This window comes from Amblyraja radiata, chromosome 22, assembly GCF_010909765.2.
Source record: "Amblyraja radiata isolate CabotCenter1 chromosome 22, sAmbRad1.1.pri, whole genome shotgun sequence".
Classification (NCBI taxonomy): domain Eukaryota; kingdom Metazoa; phylum Chordata; class Chondrichthyes; order Rajiformes; family Rajidae; genus Amblyraja; species Amblyraja radiata.
Genome location: NC_045977.1, coordinates 4,062,240 through 4,084,792, shown reverse-complemented (window position 1 = coordinate 4,084,792; position 22,553 = coordinate 4,062,240). Strand labels below are relative to the sequence as shown.

Below are 22,553 nucleotides of genomic sequence, written 5' to 3'. Positions count from 1 at the left end.
GGATATGGCGAGGGTCTCATCTATGATGGAACAGGGGAACCCTAATAAACAATGAGGGCATCTCCAATCAACGAACATCAATAATACCAGTGCTGAAGAATAGCAAGGGAACATGCCTTAATGACTATAACCATATAACCATATAACAATTACAGCACGGAAACAGGCCATCTCGGCCCTACAAGTCCGTGCCGAACAATTTGTTTCCCTTAGTCCCACCTGCCTGCACTCATACCATAACCCTCCATGTCAATTGAGATGAAGTGCTTTGAGGGGATAATAGACAACAGGTGCAGGAGTAGGCTATTCGGCCCTTCGAGCCAGCACCACCATTCCATGTGCATGGCTGATCATCCACAGTCAGTACCCCGTTCCTCCCTTCTTCCCATATCCCCTGACTCCGCTATCTTTAAGAGCCCTATGTTGCTCTCTCTTGAAAGTATCCAGAGAATCGTCCTCCACCGCCCTCTGAGGCAGAGAATTCCACACTCACAACTCTCTGTGAAAAAGTATCTCCTCATCTCCGTTTCAAATGGCTTACCCCTTATTCTTAAACAGTGCCCCCTGATTTTGGACTACCCCAACATCGGGAACATGTTTCCTGCCTCTAGCGTGTCCAAACCCTTAATAATCTTATGTGTTTCAATAAGATACCCTCTCATCCTTCTAAACTCCAGAGTATACAAGCCCAGCCGCTCCATTCTCTCAGCATATGACAGTCCCGCCATCCCGGGAATATGCCTTGTAAACCTACGCTGCACTCCCTCAATAGCAAGAATGTCCTTCCTCAAATTAGGGGGCCAAAACTGCACACAATTCTCCAGGTGTGGTCTCATTAGGGCTCCATACAACTGCTCCTATACTCAACTCCTCTTATAATAAAGGCCAATATGCCATTCGTTTTCTTCACTGCCTGCTGTACCTGCATGCTTACTTTCATTGACTGATGAACAAGGACCCCCAGATCCTGTTGCACTTCCCCTTTTCCCACTTGACACCATTTAGACACCATTTAGATAGTAATCTGCCTTCCTGTTTTTGCTACCAAAGACCTCACATTTATCCACATTAAACTGCATCTGCCCACTCACCCAACGTCCAAGTCACCCTGCATTCTCATAGCATCCTCCTCACAGTTCACACTGTCACCCAGCTTTGTGTCATCTGCAAATTTGCTAATGTTACTTTGAATCCCTTCATCTAAATCATTGATGTATATTGTAAATAGCTGCAGTCCCAGCACCGAGACTTGCGGTACCCCACTAGTCACTGCCTGAAATTCTGAAAGGGACCCGTTAATCCCTACTCTTTGTTTCCTGTCTGCCAACCAATTTTCTATCCATGTCAGTACTCTACCCCCAATACCATATGCCCTAATTTTGCTCACTAATCTCCTATGAAATGCTATGATACAAATTAATGCCTGACTTAGTACAGAACTGGATCAATTTCACTCTGCCTATCACCACAACAGATTGGCAGAGGATTCAATCTCGACACTCCACTCTGTGCTGGACCACCTGGCCAATACACATTGAGAAGCAAAGACCAGCAGTCAGAACATCCTCAATCTGGGACTCAGAACAAAGGGAAGCCGCAATTTTAGTTGAAATAGCTCACCATCATTTGACATGACAAGTTTTGAGTGCTCGTAGTTCCTTTGTAATTAAGAGATTGAATAAAGCTAAGTATACTAGTAAGATTAAACGAGAACTTACCAGTTCGAAGTTTGATCGTTATTTTATGAGGAGTAACGTTGAGGGATTACGTGAAGAACCCGCCAGGACGCATGCGTGTCATTCTTCAAAGCAGCGGTGTGAAATCACAGATAACAGTAATGATTGAACATAGTAAGATTAGAGAAGAGGATACCAGTTGAACTGTATGACCAAGGGTGGGAGCGGAGGGCACGTAATCCCTCAACGTTACTCCTCATAAAATAACGATCAAACTTCGAACTGGTAAGTTCTCGTTTAATCTTACTATTTTACTTCGGAGTCACGTGAGTGACTACATGAAGATTTCAAAGCTCTGTGATTTCATGCCGTGGAAACGAGTCCATGCATCACATCTGCCTTAATTGACTAAGGGAGGAATTGTGTTAACATGTTTAAACATGAATCCGACATTGAAATCCATGATAAAGTTATTAACAACAAATTATAGCCCCTATTTCATGGGGTAAAATCATATTACAGAACTTAAAATTGATTCTGCAAAAGTTCCAGGTTTAACCACTGGTTTATGGTAGAATTGTTGGAACGTTTTTTCCCTTGACCATCCTGCTGTCTCCAGGATTTGGTCCATCGGTACGTCCAACTCCATAGCTGCCGATGTAGCTGCAGCCCTGGTGGAATGAGATTTGAATATGTTAGTATCCACTCCTGCTGTTGTTAAAACCTGTTTCAGCCATCTGGAAATAGTTTGAACCGACATTTTTTGTGGGGTTGCTTGTGGCTGATTAGTAGTGCCATCTCATAGCCTCTGATGTTTTTGGTGTTCTCCATATATAACAATAAATGTCTTATTATACAGAGATGATCATCTATAGGGTAAGCCCTAAATTCTATTTTGAGGCCTGATGGTCCCGGTCTGTTCTGTTCGACTAATTCGTGAACATGAAAAGTTATATTTCTTGTTGAAGAAGTTATATTGTCCAGCCTTAACTTATGTAAAGACTGTACCCTTTGTGCTGTGACCAAAGCCATCAGCATAACTGTTTTATGCGTCAGTTTTTGCAGGGACAGAGCTGTTGCTGGAGACCAGTTCCTTAGCAACATTAGGACAATACTCACATCCCATATTTGAGAGTACCTGGTTCTTGGGGGATTGATATTAAAAAATTCCCCTCATAAGTTTGGTTACCAGGGGGTGAGTCCCAACAGAATGACGCTCTGATCCTCGCCATAGATATGCTGAAAGGGCACTTCTGGTGCAGTTAATGGCACTGTAACTGAGCCCCTCATCATAATGGAGGCCTGCCAGGAATTCCAGAACATACGTTTTGTTCGTCGTACAGTAGTGATGTTGTTCCTAGAACAATATTTCCCACTTCCTGATGTGGACCCGATATAGTTTCTTTGTGGACTGCCTGTGAGCCGCTGTATATGTTCATTGTTCGGTTCGTTAGTCCCAGGTCCGGAAATGGTTACTTAAGATTCTGCTGACGAACACATTTGTCCTATTATGGTAGGGATGATTTTCCCGCCCGTTACGGGATGAACCAACAATCTGGTTATTTCGGAACGGAGAGCCATGTTTAGTTGTATTTTGCGTAATACCCGACTGATGAGGCAGAAAGGAGGGAATGCATAGAAAGAACAATTCCCCCCCAATGCAGCGAGAAGGCATCCATCGCTGATGCCCCAGTCTGATTCCCAAGAAACACAGATAGGCAACTGGTGATTAAGCCGAGATGCAATAGATCAATCTCTGGTGTTTCATATCATGCTACAATGTCAGCAAACACTTTGCGGTCCAACATCCATTCGATGTTTGTCATGAATTTGCGTGACCTGGTGTCTGCCACTAAATTTGAGGATACCTGGTAGGTAACTAGCTGATATTCAAATGTTTTTCTGAATACACCATTGCCAAATTGTGTTAGCCGGATTATCACATGATACCGATTTGATTCCATCCATGTAGTTAGTATATGTCACCATGGTGGTGTTATCAATCTGTAGTCTAACATGCAGGTGATGCATTTCTGAACAGTATGATTTTAGTCCATAGAACGCACCCAACATTTCCAAGTAGTTTATGACATGTATCTGAAGCAATGATGCTTCTTGTGCATCCCATCTATATCCACAACTAGAGATGGGGTTAGTAACACGCCAACCATGAACACTGGCATCAGTTTGTAGCACCACTGAATGGTTGCTGACAATGATAGGGTTTGAACAATGCCCAATATTTTCCCTATCATTGTAATTCCGTGATTGCTTAGATTGGTAGCCTCATTGGTCCCTACACATGACCAGTATTGATTTTAAGTGCTTATACCTTTGTCCTTGTAATTATTGGTAAAACAAAGGTCAAACAGTGTGGCTGGAAAGGCCACAGTATTGACAATTACCCTTGCTACCAGTCGAATAGATGGTTTACTGATGTCAATGAGGTTGTTGGCCTCAGTTAAGTCTGTACCTTCCTTTGATAAGTTACCCACATGTAGACTAAGTCAAAGGTGAACCCCAAGTAGTCCTTAGTGGTGGAAGGTGTTAGCTTAGAATTAATAACGTCTATAATCCTTCCGCATAGGCACCGTATAGCAAGCATCTTTTAATGGATGCAATCCATAAAGTAGCCTATGGAATCAATTGTTTGGCAGTAACAAAAGTTTCCAATTTCGAATGAATTTACTGCACAATGTATTCAGGTTTGTCAGACCTGAATGATTGGTAACCACATCTTTTTGTTTTTCGTAAAGATATTGACACGAATTCCAAAGAGTCGTGTTGGGATTTCCCCATGATTCCCTAGCATCTAGCCTCTCCAGTTCAGCATGCACTTCCAGTTTTTCTTATCGTGAAGGCACGAACGTTCAGTTCGGTACATGCTGAACCGGGAAATTTTGTGCACAAATTCAATTGTATATCCCTAAACACTAGGTAGAAAATAAGTGTTAGTAGTTATTGCACTCCATGCCTCCCAAGATATGTAATCTACACACCAATTTGTGTTATTTACACCTCCTGTTTTTTGGAAGAGACCAGACCCCCCTACCTCCATGGTGACCAGTGGAAAGTTTGTTTTCTTCCTTGCAGTCGCCGTAGAGGTTGTGGCGTCGGATTTGGGATTTGGGGTTGCACGTCTTCCACGAAGGCCGGTCTGGGCCAGGCCTAAAAGACCTCTGTCCTGTAGCCTGGCCTTTGAGCTTTCACCTGCTTCTGTGTGTCCTCCTGCTGGTGGGTGCGTGGAGGTGCTGTTGTCGTGTGTAGGAGATCCTGCCTGTTGCCGCCTTTATGAGCCCCAGGGTATTGGCCTCCTTATTGAGCTCTTTTACCTGTTTTGACAGGTTGCCCCCAAGTAGTAATATTGGTGGTTTAATCCCTCCAGGTCTGCACAGCTCTGCAAACTTAGGGTTTAAAGCTGGGCGGATGGCGTTCTCCTGAGACTATTAATCTCATACTTCATATTGCAGAATAATGCCACAGCATCTTAGCTAAACATCCTGCCTTCTGACTCCTGTTCCAATGTGTTTTCAGATGTAACTGTTCACCGTGGGAAATTTTTGAGGGATACCCATTTTCCGGTGCCAAATATTTGGCAGTAGTGTCTATTACAGCCATGTTCCTGTAGTTGTTTTTAGATGTACAAACTTGGACACCTTTTCCAGGAGGTTCCCTTGTTCTTGCACCCCCTGCACACTGATTTCTTCCTTCAGCAAAACCCCTCTTCAGAGCCAGCCCAGAATTGGCTCTCAGTACTCCCCTCTGTCGAGGGAGATGCACTGTGCAGCCCTGATAAGGTGCTGCCATGGGTGTATTATATAACCATTGTGACTAGACTCTATCTCCCAGAGTCTGTCACAGTGGAGCATGTGCTCCATAAGCTGCTCCATTTGGCCTCAGTAACGCTGGTCCCCGTGGCATTTCTTTGCAGTTCGACTTGTCAGCTAAGTCGGGCACAGCTGATCCCACTAACAGTAATCTGGTGCCGTCAGCCGCTGCTGGCTGTCCGCAACTCCGTAGTTCTTCCCAGCCAATGCAGCCCTTGTGGACTCCTGTCCATAGTTTCCCCCTGTGAAAACCAGCACAGGAAACAAAGCATGACCACAGTAATTCCCTTACCTGTCGGTCTTGGTTTTAAAAAACTTGCCACTGCAGGGGAATACTCCCCCCCCCCCCCGCCTGCCGTTTTGACTTGTCAGAGTCAACGGCTCTGTGTAGTCTTCCCACCCGGCCGTGGTGTTGATCTGGCCGGTACGGGTGCCAAGTCAGGCACAGCTGATCCCACTCACGGTGATGCTGGTGCCTTTAGCTGCTGCTGGCTGCCCGCAACTCCGCGGTTTCCCCAGCCAGTGCTGCCCTTGTGGACTCTTGTCCATATTTTCCCCCTGTAAGAAACAGACACGGGAAACAAACACGACCGCAGTAATTCCCTTACCTGTCGGTCTTGGTTTTAAAAACTTGCCGCTGCAGGGGAATGCTCCCCCTGCTGGCCGTTTCAACTTGTCAGAGTAGTCAACGGCTCTGATCTGTGTAGCCTTCCCGCCCGGCCGTGGTGTTGATCTGGCCGGCGCGGGTGCTAAGTCGGGCACAGCTGATCCCATTCATGGTGATGCTGGTGCCTTCAGCTGCTGCTGGCTGCCCGCAACTCCGCGGTCCTCCCCAGCCAGCTTTAGACGCAGCCCTTGTGGACTCTATTTTTGTCCAGTTTCCCCCTGTAAAAAACAGCGCGGGAAACAAAAAATGACCGCAGAGTAATTCACTTACCTGTCGGTCGCAGTCTCAAATTTACCGCTGCGGGGGAACTTCGTTCCACCCCGTCTGTCGTTTCGCAATGCGTGAAGCGATATGACACGCATGCGTCCTGGCGGGTTCTTCACGTAATCACTCACGTGACTCAGAAGTAAAATTTACCATTTGCCAATGAAATGTCTCTATAAGTGCACATTTTTGGCACAACATCTTCACTCAGTCCTTAATCCTGCTCATTTTCCCTGTTGCCTCTGTCTTTCTGCAGATATTTTTTCCTGCTGCATAGAACATATTTTGGCTTAGTCAAGCAGATAATCTGACCAATACTTACATGCTGTTTATGCGGTATGTTTTTGACCATTTATTTGACTCAAGTTTGAGTAAAAACCTTGAGCTGGACGGAGTCGGACTTGATCCTATAATCTGAGAGCATCAGAACTGTACCATAGCTGTCGACAAAAACAGATGATTACTATTGGGATGCTAAGAGTCATACAGCATGGAAACAGGCCCTTCAGCCCAGCTTGCCCATGTCGACCAAGGTGCCCCATTAAAACACTATCGCACCTGCTTGCATTTGGCACATATCTCTAAACCTTTCCTATCCATGTACCTGTCAAAATGTATTCTATATTGTATTCAAATATTGTAAGTTTCTGCCTCAACTGCTTCCTCTGGCAGCTCATTCCATATATAGGAAAGTGAAAAATTTGCCCCTCAGATTCCTATTAAATCCTTCCCCTCTCACCTTAAACCTATATCCTCTGGATAATATTCAATGTGTCTACCCAATCTATTTCCTTCATGAACTTATACACCTCTAAAAGATCACCTCTCATTCTCCTACACTCCAAGGAATACAGTCCTAGTCTGGTCAACCTCTCCCTATAGCTCAGCCCTCAAGCGCACCCAACATCTTCTTAAATCTTCTCTGCACTCTTTCCAGCTAAACAACATATTTCCTGTATTAGGTGACCAAACCTGAACACAGTACCCCAATAGTGGCCTCACCAGTGCCTGCACATCTGTAACATAACATCCCAAACTCTATACTTAAAACCCTGACTGATGAAGGCCAAAGTGCTGAAAGCTTTCTTGACCACCTTATTCACCTGTGACACCACTTTCAAGAAATCACATACATGCACTCCAGGATTCCTCTGCTCTACCACAATCCCCAGTCCCTGCCATTTACTGTATAGGTCCTTCCCAAAATGCAAATCCTCGCACCTATCTGTATTAAACTTCATTAACCATTCCTCAACACACCTGCCGAACTGATCAAGATGCAGCTGTAACCTTAGATAACCATCTTTGCCATCCACAATACCTCTTCTGCAAACGTACTAATCATGCTGATAGAAACATAGAAAATAGGTGCAGGAGTATGCCTTCGAGTCAATATGATCATGGCTGATCATCGAACTCAGTATCCTGTACCTGCCTTCTCTCCATACCCCCTGATCCCTTTAGCCACAAGGGCCACATCTAACTCCCTCTTAAATATAGCCAATGAACTGGCCTCAACTACCTTTTGTGGCAGAGAATTCCAGAGATTTACCACTCTCTGTGTGAAAAAAGTTTTTCTCATCTCGGTCCTAAAGGATTTCCCCTTTATCATTAAACTGTGACCCCTTGTCCTGGACTTCCCCAACATCGGAAACAATCTTCCTGCACCTAGCCTGTCCAACCCCTTAAGAATTTTGTAAGTTTCTATAAGATCCCCCCTCAATCTTCTAAATTCTAGCGAGTACAAGCCGAGTCTATCCAGTCTTTCGTCATATGAAAGTCCTGACATCCAAGGAATCAGTCTGGTGAACCTTCTCTGTACTCCCTCTATGGCAAGAATGTCTTTCCTCAGATTAGGAGACCAAAACTGTACGCAATACTCCAGGTGCGGTCTCCCCAAGACCCTGTACAACTGCAGTAGAACCTCCCTGCTCCTATACTCAAATCCTTTTGCTATGAATGCTAACATACCATTCGCTTTCTTCACTGCCTGCTGCACCTGCATGCCTACTTTCAATGACTGGTGTACCATGACACCCAGGTCGCGTTGCATCTCCCCTTTTCCTAATCGGCCACCATTTAGATAATAGTCTACTTTCCTGTTTTTGCCACCAAAGTGGATAACCTCACATTTATCCACATTATACTGCATCTGCCATGCATTTGCCCACTCACTCAACCTATCCAAGTCACCTTGCAGCCTCCGAGCATCCTCCTCACAGCTAACACTGCCCCCCAGCTTCGTGTCATCCGCAAACCTGGAGATGTTGCATTCAATTCCCTCGTCCAAATCATGAATATATATTGTAAATAGCTGGGGTCCCAGCACTGAGCCTTGCGGTACCCCACTAGTCACTGCCTGCCATTCTGAAAATAACCCGTTTACTCCTACTCTTTGCTTCCTGTTTGCCAGCCAGTTCTCTATCCACATCAATACTGAACCCCCAATACCGTGTGCTTTAAGTTTGTATACTAATCTCTTATGTGGGACCTTGTTGAAAACTTTCTGAAAGTCCAGATATAACACATCCACTGGTTCTCCCTTATCCGCTCTACTTGTTACATCCTCGAAAAATTCTATAAGATTCGTCAGACAGGATTTACCTTTCGTAAATCCATGCTGACTTTGTCCAATGATTTCACCACTTTCCAAATGTGCTGCTATCCCATCTTTAATAACTGACTCTAGCAGTTTCCCCACTAACGATGTTAGACTAACTGGTCTGTAATTCCCTGTTTTCTCTCTCCCTCCCTTTTTAAAAAGTGGGGTTACATTAGCTACCCTCCAATCCTCAGGAACTACTCCAGAATCGAAAGAGTTTTGAAAAATTATCACTAATGCATCCACTATTTCTGGCGTACTCTGGGATGCAGCCTATCCGGCCCTGGGGATTTATCGGCCTTTAATCCATTCAATTTACCTAACACCACTTCCCGGCTAACCTGGATTTCACTCAGTTACTCAGATCCAGTTTCCGGCAGATTATTTATGTCTTCCTTAGTGAAGACGGAACCAAAGTAGTTATTCAATTGGTCTGCCATGTTCTTGTTCCCCATGATCAATTCACCTGTTTCTGAGTACAAGGGACCTACATTTGTTTTAACTAATCTCTTTCTCTTCACATATCTATAAAAACGTTTGCAGTCAGTTTTTATGTTCCCTGCCAGTTTTCGTTCATACTCTATTTTCCCTTTCCTAATTAAGCCCTTTGTCCTCCTCTGCTGGACTCTGAATTTCTCCCAGTCCTCTGGTAGGCTGCATTTTCTGGCTAATTTGTACGCTTCATCTTTTGTTTTGATACTATCCCTGATTTCCCTTGTTATCCACGGATGCACTACCTTCCCTTATTTATTATTTTGCCAAACTGGGATGAACAATTGTTGTAGTTCATCCATGCAGTCTTTAAATGCCTTCCATTGCATATCCACCGTCAACCCTTTAAGAATCAATTGCCAGTCAATCTTGGCCAATTCACGTCTCATACCCTCAAAGTTACATTTCTTTGATGTAAGCCACAAACTGCAATGGGCCCAGTACCGATCCTTGAGGTGACATTTCTGGTGGGGACCCTTTTCAGTAACGGTCACCTATCCATATTCTCCCGAGATGCTGCCAGACTCACTGAGTTACTCCAACTCTTTGTGAACGCATGACATATTAGATCATGAAACCTGCTGTGGAAAAGGAGGAACATTGAAAGAGGGTGGGTTATTCAGCTCCTTGTCCTGCCATTCATTTACATTTGGCCGATCTGAATCGAAAATCGCATTTTGCTGGGGTGTTAATTTTGAACTCTTCTTGTACCTTTCCCTATTACGGCCCAACTGCCTTGATAAAGATGGTCTGTAAGCCCAGTTTTACGTTGAGGTTAAAAATGTAGAATGTTTAGATTATGTTTAACAAATATTAAAGGAATTGATGAAACAAATGTTCTCAGAATTGAAGTTTCTGAGCCAATTTTCTTCTAAATTAAAGGAAAACCATGATTGCTTTCACAGATCAAACTATACACAAAACAAGGAACGCTGAAATATCAGACAGATTGTGCTCCCAACAATGGCTACTTCATGATTCCCCTATATGACAAGGTAACATATTTTGTAAACTATGATAATGCCTTTATGGTGGTATGAATCAGTTTGTACTCTGTTTGGTTATGATAGAATCCTATTTCAATTTCCAAACTATGTTTTTGGTTTCACACTTTCTCAATGATTATCTCAGTTTTATAAAAAGTATTGACTAGTTAACCAATGATAATCTGAGCAGCTCATGCAATTGTTCGGTAGTTTTAATAAATTAGTTTGAGGGTGGCACAGTGGCGCAGCGGTAGAGTTGCTGCTTTACAGCGCTTGTAGCGCCAGAGACCCGGGTTCGATCCTGACGTTGGCTGCTGTCTGTACGGAGTATGTACGTTCTCCCCGTGACCTGCGTGGGTTTTCTCTGAGATCTTCGGTTTCCTCCCACACTACAAAGACGTACAGGTTTGTAGGTTAATTGGCTTGGTATAAATGTAAACATTGACCTTAGTGAGTGTAGGATAGTGTTCATGTGCGGGGGTTGCTGGTCTGCGGACTCGGTGGGCCGAAGGGCCTGTTTCCGCGCTTTATCTAAACTAAACTAAAAATGGTATATTCATTACAAATGTATGTAATCTCTGCAGAATCAACTTTATAAATTTTATAAAGTATTCTGATTTGGAGTGTTGTGCTGACATTGATAAAGTTATCTGTGGATTAATTATTGCATTGGTGAAAGGACCACTTTCTTTGTGTATAAGCGTGCCTTGTTCTATAATATCTATTACAATTTGCTTTCTAGGGGGATTTCATTTTAAAGATTGAGCCCCCCCTAGGGTGGAGCTTTGGTGAGTACTTTTTAATTCTGACTAAAATCAGCCATTTTTTTTTATTTTGTGAAAACCTGCAGGGTTTACACCAGCCCCCCACCTCCCCCCCTCCGTTGTATGTCCCCAACAGAAGGCCACACCTCAATTAGGTTTGAGCCCATAGTGATGTGGAGCTCCTTCCATTGCCTTTTTATCCAACAAGGAGTCCTCACCTCCCAGTAACGACCCTTTTTCTCATCTGCAACATTCCTTCTTCACATGGACTCCTCCTGCCGGCCTTATACATCTCTGCACCATTTTATTTCCAGTTGCTAGTGTGACATCAATCATCTTGACTTCTTCACTCCTGTCACCACACCAATCTCATCCCTTCTGAACATACAGCCAGCCCTCAGCCCACTCAATCCGAACAATCCGCTATCAAAAGTGCCTACATGGGAGGCGCTGTTGTAGTCTGGCAGGCTGCCCACTACTGTGCTGAGGCCAGCTCTCAGACACCTTCTCATAACTACCCCACAAGACCCCAACAGACAAACCATCATCTCCCAGACCATAACTGATCTTAACACCTCTGGCAATCTTAGATCATGACATAGGTACAGAATTAGGCCATTCAGTCCAGAAAAGTGCATTGCTGTTTGATCATGGCTGATCTATTCTTCCCGTAACCTAATCAAGAACCTATCAAATTCCACCATAAAAATATTCAATGACTTGGGCTCCACAGCTGTTTGTGGCAATGAATTCCACAGATTCACCTCTTCATCTCCATTCAATGTCTATGCTCATTGGTCCTAGATTCTCCCACTACTGGAAACACCCTCGTCACATCTACTCTATCGAGGTCTTTCATTATTCAGTAGGTTTCAATGAGATTCCACCCCCTCATCCTTCTTTAACTCCAGCAAGTACAGGCCCTGCGCCATCTCACACGCCTCATACATTAACCCAATCTTCCCCAGGATCATTCTCGCGCCCTCTGGATCCTCTGCAATGCCAGCGCATCCTTCCTCAGATCTGGGGCTTAAAACTGCTCACTCACTCTTCCCTCCACCATCTTAGAGTGCCCCAGTCGTGTACAACCCATTTCTATCTCCCAAAATCCTCAAACAGGACTGCCCGGGCAGGCCCATTGTTTTTGCCTGTTTCTGTCCCACAGAACTCATTACCAAATACTTCAATTCTATTCCCCCCCCCCCCCCCCCCCCCCCCCTTGTCCACTCAATTCTGACACTTCTGAGACACCTCACATGCTCCTCAACACTTCAATAACTTTCAATTCCTAGGCTCCCTTTGCCTCTTCATCACCATGGACGTCCATTCTCACCTGGAGGGTCTTAGGGCCTTCCAGTTCTTCCATGATCAGAGACCCAATCGATCCCCACCACTAACATTCTCCTCTACCTGGTGGAACCTGTCCTCACCGTCAACAACTTTCCTTTTAACGCTGCGTTACTTTCTTCAAGTTAAAGGTGTGGCCATCGCCATTCGCAGGGTCCCAGCTATGCCCGCCTTTTTGTTGGTTACATCAAATATTCCTTATTCCAAACTTACATTGGCAATACCTCTCAACTCTTTCTCACTACATTGATGACTGCATCAGGGCTGCCTCCTGCACCCATGCAGAATTCGTCAATTTCTCTGACAGCTCTCTCCCCTTTCTCTCCATCTCCATTACATAGTCTATGACTGATGTCTGGTATAAACCCACTAACTCACAGTTATCTGCAATACATCTCCTCCCACCCTGCCTCTTGCAAATTACTCTGTCTCCGCCGCATCTGCGTCCAAGATGAGGCTTTCCATTCTAGATGTCTGAGATCTCTTTAGGAAATGTGGCTTGCACCCTGGTATTGTAGATTAATTCCTTATTAATGCCTCCTCATGTGCAACTCCTCTAACCTCATGTACTGCCTTCAATGCTCCCGATATGGCCTCCTTTACATCGGAGTGACCGAGTAGGCATGGCAACCGGTATGCCGAACAATTATGCTCGGTCCATCAAGGCCTAGTGGATCTCTAGGAAAATGTTAACTTCCCTTCCCAGTTCCATCCCAACCTTTCTGTCCTGGGCCTTCTCCATTGCCAGAGTGAGGCTGTACATAAACTGGAGAAATAGCACTTCATATTCTGCTTGGGTATCTTACAACGTGACGGTATGAACAATGAATTTTCCAGTTTTTGTTAATTAATCAACCCCCACCCTCTCTTTTGTTCTCCCCTTCCCTGTATCCTACCTGATATGCACTAATTTCTCCTACAATTCTGCCCTCTTTCAGCTTCCAGCTACATTCATTCCCCTGGCCTTACAATTCACGTCACTTCTCTCTGAAGACTTCTTTTCATTCATGGCCTTTGTTCACCAATCAGCCAATCACCCTCTTCCCTCCTCGCCTGTATCCATCTGTCATTTGTCTGGCTCAGTGCCGCCCACCTCTGTTCCAGTCTTCTCCTCCCTACAACAATCAATTTGAAGGAGGTTCCTAACCCAAAATGTCGCCCATCATGTTCTTCATAGGTATTGCTTGACCCACTGTATCACTCCATTACTTTGTGTTTTTTGCTCAAGATTCCAGTATCGGTAGTTCCTTGTGTCTTCTATTTTGTAACAATGCACTGTTCTTCAATTCACTCGATTCTTTGCATGAATTGACTGGTTAAATATATTAATGTGATGATGTCAGCTGCAGACAATTATAGAATAATGGGTCCATAATTTTATTTTTACATAATTACGATTTTGATTGTAAATGTCATTGTATAGTCATGAACGTTGTTCATAGCTAAACCTACCTGGTCCCCTGTTTGCTCAGCAGTTTAACTCCCCCTCCCATTCCAAATCTGACTTTTCTGTCCTTGGCCTCGTCCATTGTCAGAGTGAGGCCAAGCGCAAATTGGAGGAACAGCACCTCTTATTTCGCTTGGGTAGCTTACACCCCAGCGGTATGAACATTGACTTCTCTAACAGCCCTTGCTTTCCCTCTCATGATGGCGGATGTGCGGGAGTGGGCGCCGTCTGTGTATGGCAGCCTGCCCGCAGTCCGCCTCTACACCTTTCTTTATTTTATTTTATGTTAGTGGAGGTCTTCTATGTGGGGGGTGGGGGTGGGGAAGGGGGAAACTTTATTCTTAGTCCCCTACCTGGTCGGAGAGGCAGCATCCCTCCGTGCTGTTTCTTCGCCCCGTCCTCGCGGCCTACCACCGAAAGGGGAGCGGCGTTTTCCTGTCGGGACCGGCTGGGACTACAGCTTCGGCGGCGGTGGCGCAGCGCTGGGATACCAACAAGGAGCGGGCGATGCCTACCGGGTCGCCGTGCGGTAAGCTCCGGAGCGCTTTGGTCGCCGACTTCCAACATCGCGGAGCTGTGGCTGCGGGCGTTCGGCCGCGGGCGGCGCTGGATTTGGATTTGGAGCGCCGCAGAGCCAGAGATCGAGTTCGCCGGGGTCGGAGCTCCAGCCGGCGCGGCCGAAGGACTACGAGTGCCGCGGTCTCCGCTCTCCGGGGAGGGGACAGCCGCTCCAGACTTTTCCAAGCCGCTGAGGAATGTTTCACCCGACGCCGATGTTTCATCTTTACGGCAAGAGGGCCCTGAAAATCATCGGACTGGCTGCACGGCCACAGATGGGCCCTGACCTCGGGATGTTTCACAGAGGAAGAGGACTTAACTTTCTGGTGCCTTTCCCCCGCAGTGGAAATGTTTTGATTCTGCTGTGGGGGGATGTTTGTGTTGAACTCTGTAATATGTTGTGTCCATTTTTATTCTTTTTTTTTTTAAAACCTTTTTCTATGGTTTGCAATGGAACTTATTATTATTTAAATTATGTAAAGCGCTTTGGGGTCAATGCAAATTGGCTTAAAATGCGCTATATAAATAAAGTTTACTTACTTACTTACTTACTCTCTCACCATCCCCTCCCCTTCCCAGTTCTCCCGCCAGTCTTACTGTCTCCCACTACATTCTATCTCTGTCTCACTCACTCCCCTGACATCAGTCTGAAGAAGGGTCTCCACCCTAAACATCACGCATTCCTTCTCTCCGGAGATGCTGCAGGTTCCGCTGACTTACTCCAGCATTTTGTGTCTATCGTGTCTATTTGAACCAGCATCTTTCCTACACACTGCACCTAGTGTTCTGGGCACAGTGCAGGTTTCCATATCTAAGAACAGATGTGCTTGTATTGGAGCATCGCAGAGAAGATTTTCTAGACTGTTTCTTGGGATAAGGGATTGACGTATGCCGAATCATCAGCCAATCATCCATGTCCTGCCTGCAATTGGTCCAAAACGCCGCAGCGAGACTCCTGATGGGCACCCGAAAAAGGGACCACATCACCCCGATCCTGGCCTCTCTCCACTGGCTCCCAGTGCGATTCCGAATCAATTTCAAGCTCCTTTTTGTTTACAAAGCCCTTAAACGGGCTCGCCCCCACCTACATCAAAAATCTGCTTTCCCACCATACCACTTCCTGGTCCCTCAGATGGGCCGACTTGGGGTTACTGACCATCCCCCGGGCTAGGCATAAACTCAGGGGCGACCGCGCTTTTGCAGTTGCAGCACCTAGACTATGGAACAGCTTCCCTCTTCCCATCAGAACTGCCCCCTCCATCAACTCTTTGAAGTCTAGACTTAAAACTTATTTCTACTCTCAAGCCTTCCTTGATGTCCTCTGAGGGAGGGCTGTATGTATTTATGTATGTATTGTTGATCTATGTACCACTGTTTGTAGCAAGTTAGTACCTGCACCAATCTAAAGCACTTTGGTCAATGGGAGTTGTTTTTAAATGTGCTACAGAAATAAAATTGACTTAACTTGACTTGACATAAGAAAATGAGAGGTAATGTTATGGGACCACATGATTCTGATGGGGATTGACATGGAGAATGCTGAGAATGTTGCCCATAATTAGACCATGATCAAAAGAGGGCATAAGCTCCTAAAGAATATGTGAGGTAATATAAGATAATGCCTCATTGAGCCTTACGACTTGTTGGAATTTTATAATCACTCGCCACCTTCAAAGGAACACTTTCTTTCTCCCCCCATATGCACCCAGAGCCTACAAATGTGGATCTTCACATAGATGGCATGAATGACATTTGCACCAAAGGCGAGGACATCAATTTTATGTTCACTGGATTTTCTGTCTCTGGAAAGGTAAGAAAGATATTTCTTTTGTATCTGTGGGTTAATCGGTAAATTTACAACAAATCCATTTTGTAGGCGACATGACACATTTTAGAACAACTTTGCTTTTGAAGATTAGTTTAAGAACGAACTGCAGATGCTGGAGATCCTTCTTCAGTCTGAAGAAGGGTCTCGACCTGAAACGTCGCCTATTCCTTCACTCCATAGATGCTGCCTCACCCGCTGAGTTTCTCCAGCATTTTTGTCTACTTTTGTTTTTGAAGATGGTATGATTAGATGTATTGGGGGAGCAAGTCTCTGAGGTTTCAGACCTTTCAGAGGAAGACAAAATTAGTTTAAATACACATCAATGATTCTGATTTCATCTTCATGGCTGATAGCTTTGGAGTTATCTTGCAATTTAATTTATATATTTTTCTTGAATTTATACCAAATTGTCAATGAATAAGGTGAATTTTCCACAGGATGTAAATATGACCTCTTTTCTCAGGTGTTAAGCAAAGGTCAAAGTTCAGGGCCTGCTGGTGTTCAAGTTACATTACGAAAGGCTGGAACCGAGGTGGAGCAGACGTCATTGACTCAAATTGGAGGAAAGTATGTGCATGCTTACATACACGTTGTAACATGATGGTAAATGTGCTCTAGTTTCATTCTAAACTGCTAGATGCAGGAAGATTGTTCCCGATGTTGGGGAAGTCCAGAACAAGGGGTCACAGTTTAAGGATAAAGGGGAAATCTTTTAGGACTGAGATGAGAAAAACATTTTTTACACAGAGAGTGGTGAATCTCTGGAATTCTCTGCCACAGAATGTAGTTGAGGCCAGTTCATTGGCTATATTTAAGAGGGAGTTAGATGTGGCCCTTGTGACTAAAGGGATCAGGGGGTATGGAGAGAAAGCAGGTACAGGATACTGAGTTGGATGATCAGCCATGATCATATTGAATGGAGGTACAGGCTCGAAGGGCCGAATGGCCTACTCTGCATCTATTTTCTATGTTTCTATGTAAACCGAGTCGGCATTTTCTATCTTTTTGTAGATATGCATTTACGAGAGTGCTACCTGGTGACTATGACATTGTTGCTTCTCACCCTACCTGGACTCTACAAAAAGTAAGTTATGGTTAATGCCTTGTATCTGTTGAGAAAATTCTGAAAGTGAATAATTTATATGTGATGTCTATTGCGGAACTCAGAATGTGTAGTTATTGTTATGTGTGATGGCCATAGAATTTCTTGATGCAGATTATCTCAATAAGTTGTCAATATGCAGCTGTCATTCATTAACAAATGCATCACTGATACTGGCCTATTCGCTTCAGGACTGGCACACAATGTGCATACAAATACACGCCAATTGGTGATGTTTCGGGTTGAGACCCTTCTTCAGACTGAAGAAGGATCTCGACCGGAAACGTCACCCATTCCTTCTCTCCAGAGATGCTGCATGATCTGCTGAGTTACTCTGGCATTTTTTGTCTATCTTCGATTGCATCTGCAGTTCTTTCATACAAAAACACATGCCAAGTTGTGTTGCATGTATTTGGAGAAGAGTGGATACCATTCTTCCGAGAACCAGATCTTGGGAATTCAAGTCTGGCGACGCAGAGTCATACAAGAAGTTCAGATACACCCTTGATAAATCATCAAAAAAGCGAAAAGGGAATTTTGCTCTGAACTGGAGGATGAGACGAACTTTTGGCAACTGTGGCAAGGCTTGCTCGCCATCACTTCCTGAAGGTAAGACCAGGGGTGTGCTCAAGCGACAGTGAAGCATTACTTTCTGATGAGCTCAATGTGTTCTACGCACGATTTTATAGGGAGAACATTGATGTGTCTTCCCGAGCCTCCATAGCCTCTGATGGTATTACAATCATAGTCACAGTGGCTGACACCATAGATTCTTCCGGAGGGTGAACTGGAAAGTGTCTGGACCTGATGGTAGACCTGGTCGCGTTTTTAAAGACTGTGGACCAACAGGCTGGACATTTGGTGGACCTCTCATTACTGAGGTCTGAAGTACCCACCTGCTTTAAAAGGTCATTAATAATACAAGCAGAGTAAGGTGCCGTGCCTCAATGACTATCAACCAGCGGCACTAACGTCCGTGGTGATGAAGTGCTTTGAGAGGTTGATTATGGCATATTTCAACTCCAACCTCAACAAGAACCTGGACCCACTACAATTTTCCAACCTGTTGACAATAGATCAACAGAGGATGCGATCTCACTGGCTCTCCACTGCACTGAATCGCTTGGACAATAAAAACACATACATCAGACTCTTCATAGACTGCAGCTCGGTGTTCAACACCATCATCCCCTCCAAACTTAGTTACCAAGCTCACAATACTCGGTCTATGTGCATCCCTTTGTAACTGGATGCTCGACTTCCTCATCAACAAAACACAATCAGTACGAATTGGCAGCAATATTTCCCATTCAATAATTGTTAGCACAGGAGCACCTCAAGGCTGCGTTCATAGCCCCCTGCTATACTCACTCTATACACATGACTGTGTTGGTCAGGGGTCAGCAACCTTGTTCTGCATAGGGGCTAGAACGCATGTCTGAACGGATGGTGGGCCACATCTATCACGTGTGCACATGGATCCCGCCCCGGATGGCAGGCATCAAATCACGTGTTCACAGAAGGTAGGCAAAAATGCTGGAGAAACTCAGCAGGTGAGGCAGCCTCATGCAATCCTTGCATGTCTCACACTGAGTTTCTCCGGCATTTTAGTCTACCTTCGATTTTTCCAGCATCTGCAGTTCTTTCTTAAACGTGTTCACAGAAGGTGCCGGCGGCTTTACACAGGATGCGGTACAGCCAGAGCTTGGCCGCTGCTTGGGGCGCCGCTGCTCGAGATACTCGGCCGTTGCTCGGGGTGTTCGGCCGCTGCTCGGGGCGCTGTTGCTCGGGCCGATGCTGCTCGAGGCACTCGGCCGCTGTTGGGACGCTTCTGATTGGGGCGCTTGGCTGCTGCTTGGGGCGCTCGGCCACTGCTCGGGGTGCTTGGCCGCTGCTCGGGGCACTGTTCGGGGCACTGCTGTTCGGGGCGCTCGGCCGCTGCTCAGGGCGCTCAGTGGGCCGGATGATTACGGGGGAAAAAATCCGCCTGCAGGCCGGATGATTTCGGGTTACAGGCTGCATTTTTTGATTGGTCGATGACACCACTGTTGTTGGGCAGATTATGGATGATGACAGTCAATATAGGGGGAAGATTGATCAACTGATCGAATGGTGCCAGAAAAACAACCTTCCTCTGAACGTCAATAACTAAGGAACTAATTGTTAACTTGAGAAGAGGAAGTCCGAGGATCCATGAACCTGCCTTCATCGACAGAGTGGTGGAGAGAGTAAAATACTTCAAATTCCTGGGCGTGTATATCTATGAAGTTCTTTCCTGGACCCATCACATTAATACAATCATAAAGATAGCCCATCAACGCCTCTACTTCCTTGGAAGATTGAAGAGATTCGGCAATTGGACAAATACTCTTGAACTTCTACAGGTGTACAGTAGAGAGCATATTGACTGGTTTCCTCACGGCCTGGTTCCGCAACTCGAATGCCCAGGAATTAAGACGATTGCAAAAAGTGGTGAACTCTACCCCGTCCAGCACGGGTATTGACCTCCCCCACCATCGAAGGGATGGACAGAAGTCACTACCTCGGAAACGCAGCCAGCATCATCAGGGACCCGCACCACCCTGGCCACACTCTTATTTCATTCCTGCCTTCGGGAAGAAGTATGGGAGCCTGAAAACTGTAACATCCTGCTTCAGGAGCAGTTTCTTCCCAACAACAATCAGGTTGTTAAACACAACAACCTCCAACTAAGCTCTGAACTACAAAGGGGGGAGTACTCTTTACATACTGTTGTGCTGCTGCAAGTAGGAATTTAATTGTTCCGTTTTGGGTCATATGTTAATAAAACACTTTTGACCCTTAAACACAATTGGACCACAGCCTAATTTTGTGGCTGAGCTCATGGCCATAAAGCACTCATGTTTTATATATCTATATATCCATGCCTGAACCTCTGAACTAGATTCATGGCTCTGTTATGTTACTTTAATTTGTCATTCTCTAAACAGTTTCATTCGTATTTAATGAGTTTTCAGATGCTGTGCAGTTTTAAGTTGGGGGCAATTTGCAGCGTAAATACAATTGGAATTTTCAGTTGAAACTTGAATGCATTTAACTGCTTTTGTTATTTTGAATTATAACTCATTCAATATGTCTTTGTTGTTCAGGCATCTACTTCGGTTCAGGTGATGAATTCTAATGCAAACACAATTGATTCTCTTGTGGTTGCTGGGTACGATGTTTTGGGCTCTGTGCGAAGTGATGGTGAGCCTATGAAAGGTGTATTGTTTCTACTGTTCTCGTCATCAGTCACAAAGAAGGTGAGAGAGAATAATGTGACCTTAAGAGAGCCATTCAATTAGAATTATATTTTGTAAGATGAGTTACAAACATTTACAATCTGTACATTCATAAGGAGTGATGATTATTTGCCTTTTTAAAAATACACATATATAATTTTATTTGAGTTTTTGAGAGCCTAAATAGAAATGGGTAATCTTACAGAGAAGATTGAAACTATGCTTGATCTCATTGAAAGCATTTAAATTGCTGTTATTTTTCATTTTGTGACGTAATTGCTTTTGACAATTAACATTCCCTCCCTTCCTTGGTAGGATATCACTGGCTGTAATTTATCTCTGGTTGAAGGATTTCAGGCAACAGATGAAGCAAAATCTTTCCTGTGCAGTGTAGTGTCAGGAGAAGATGGATCATTTATTTTTTCATCCCTCCCCAGTGGAGAATATACAGTGGTGAGTATGTGATAAATAATTCTTAGTGGTATCGACATTTTTTGGTTTTGAAGCTCTGCACAAGGTTCTGTTACAAATGCACCTGTGACAAATTAATTTTGGATATTGTAAAGACAGTAGACTATTGTGGTGTCCGTGTATAGTCTGGGAAAGGGAATGACAGATATTTTGTAATATTGAGCAGTCTAGGTTGGAAATTTGCTATTGTCAAGTATTGTCAGGTATTGTCAGATATTTCTATGCATTTACAATAGTCCTTTGGATTTCTAATAATGCTATCCTTCCAACATAATCTAAATATTTCAGATTAATAAAGTTTACAGGCAAAGCTACACAGAAGCAATAGTTTTATCGCAATTAAAACCAATGTTTAGAAAGTCGCACCTAATACATGACAAGACCTGTAATTGTTATATGGTTATATGGTTAAGACTCTAGTTATAGATTTTAGTGAATTAATCATATTACAAGGGAGTACTACTGCTTGCAGACATGTATCTGAGCATTTAGATACCGAATTTAAAATACAAATATGCTGCAAACACACCAGGTTGGACAGGATTTATGGAAACAGAAACAGAATTAATGTTTCAGGACTGAAACCTTTGTTAAAACGAAAGGTATTGGTTGTGTTTTCTTTGTACAGGTACTGCACGATCTATTGAGGGCTTCCAACATTTTCAGTGTATATTTTCGATTTCCAGCTTCTGCATTTTTGATTTTCACTTAATTTAGAATTACAGTAAAATTCTATTAATCTGCTATTGGACAATTCAGAAATCCTGTTGGCAAGGCATTTGGCTCATCTGATCCTGTTTCACTGCACTCCCTTTAAACTCACTGAGGCACTGATTCACATGTCCTTTTTTAAACTCACTAGGACCCCTTTAAATTCACCTGGTTCACTGGAAAATATGCTGCTGTGTAACATAGATGCATAGAGTGATGTAGCATGGAAAAAAGCCCTTTGGTCCAACTTGCCCACACCGGCCAACATGTCCCAGTTACACTAGTCCCACCTGCTCATGTTTGGCCCATATCCCTCCAAACCTATCCTACCCATGTACCTGTTTAACTGTTTCTTAAACATTGGGATAGTTCCTACCTCAACTACCTTCTCTAGCAGCTTCTTCCATACACCCACCACCCTTTGTGTGAAAAAATTACCCCTCAGATTCCTATTAAATCTTTTCCCCTTTACCTTAAACCTATATCCTCTGGTCCTCGATTCACCTACTCTGGGCATGAGACTGTACATCCACCTGATCTATTCCTTTCAT

At 44.4% G+C, this 22,553-nt stretch overlaps 1 protein-coding gene across 1 annotated transcript in view; it reads left to right on the top strand.

Annotated features, from left to right (window-relative positions):
• The window catches only part of LOC116985511 (nodal modulator 1-like), a 95,749-nt gene that overhangs the window by 6,426 nt on the left and 66,770 nt on the right, over window positions 1-22,553 (top strand). The window contains exons 2-8 of the mRNA XM_033040272.1: window positions 10,434-10,523; window positions 11,257-11,302; window positions 16,340-16,440; window positions 16,922-17,025; window positions 17,470-17,542; window positions 20,689-20,841; window positions 21,136-21,273. Of these exons, the coding sequence (XP_032896163.1) occupies window positions 10,434-10,523; window positions 11,257-11,302; window positions 16,340-16,440; window positions 16,922-17,025; window positions 17,470-17,542; window positions 20,689-20,841; window positions 21,136-21,273 (705 nt within the window). The remainder of the gene's footprint in view (window positions 1-10,433; window positions 10,524-11,256; window positions 11,303-16,339; window positions 16,441-16,921; window positions 17,026-17,469; window positions 17,543-20,688; window positions 20,842-21,135; window positions 21,274-22,553) is intronic.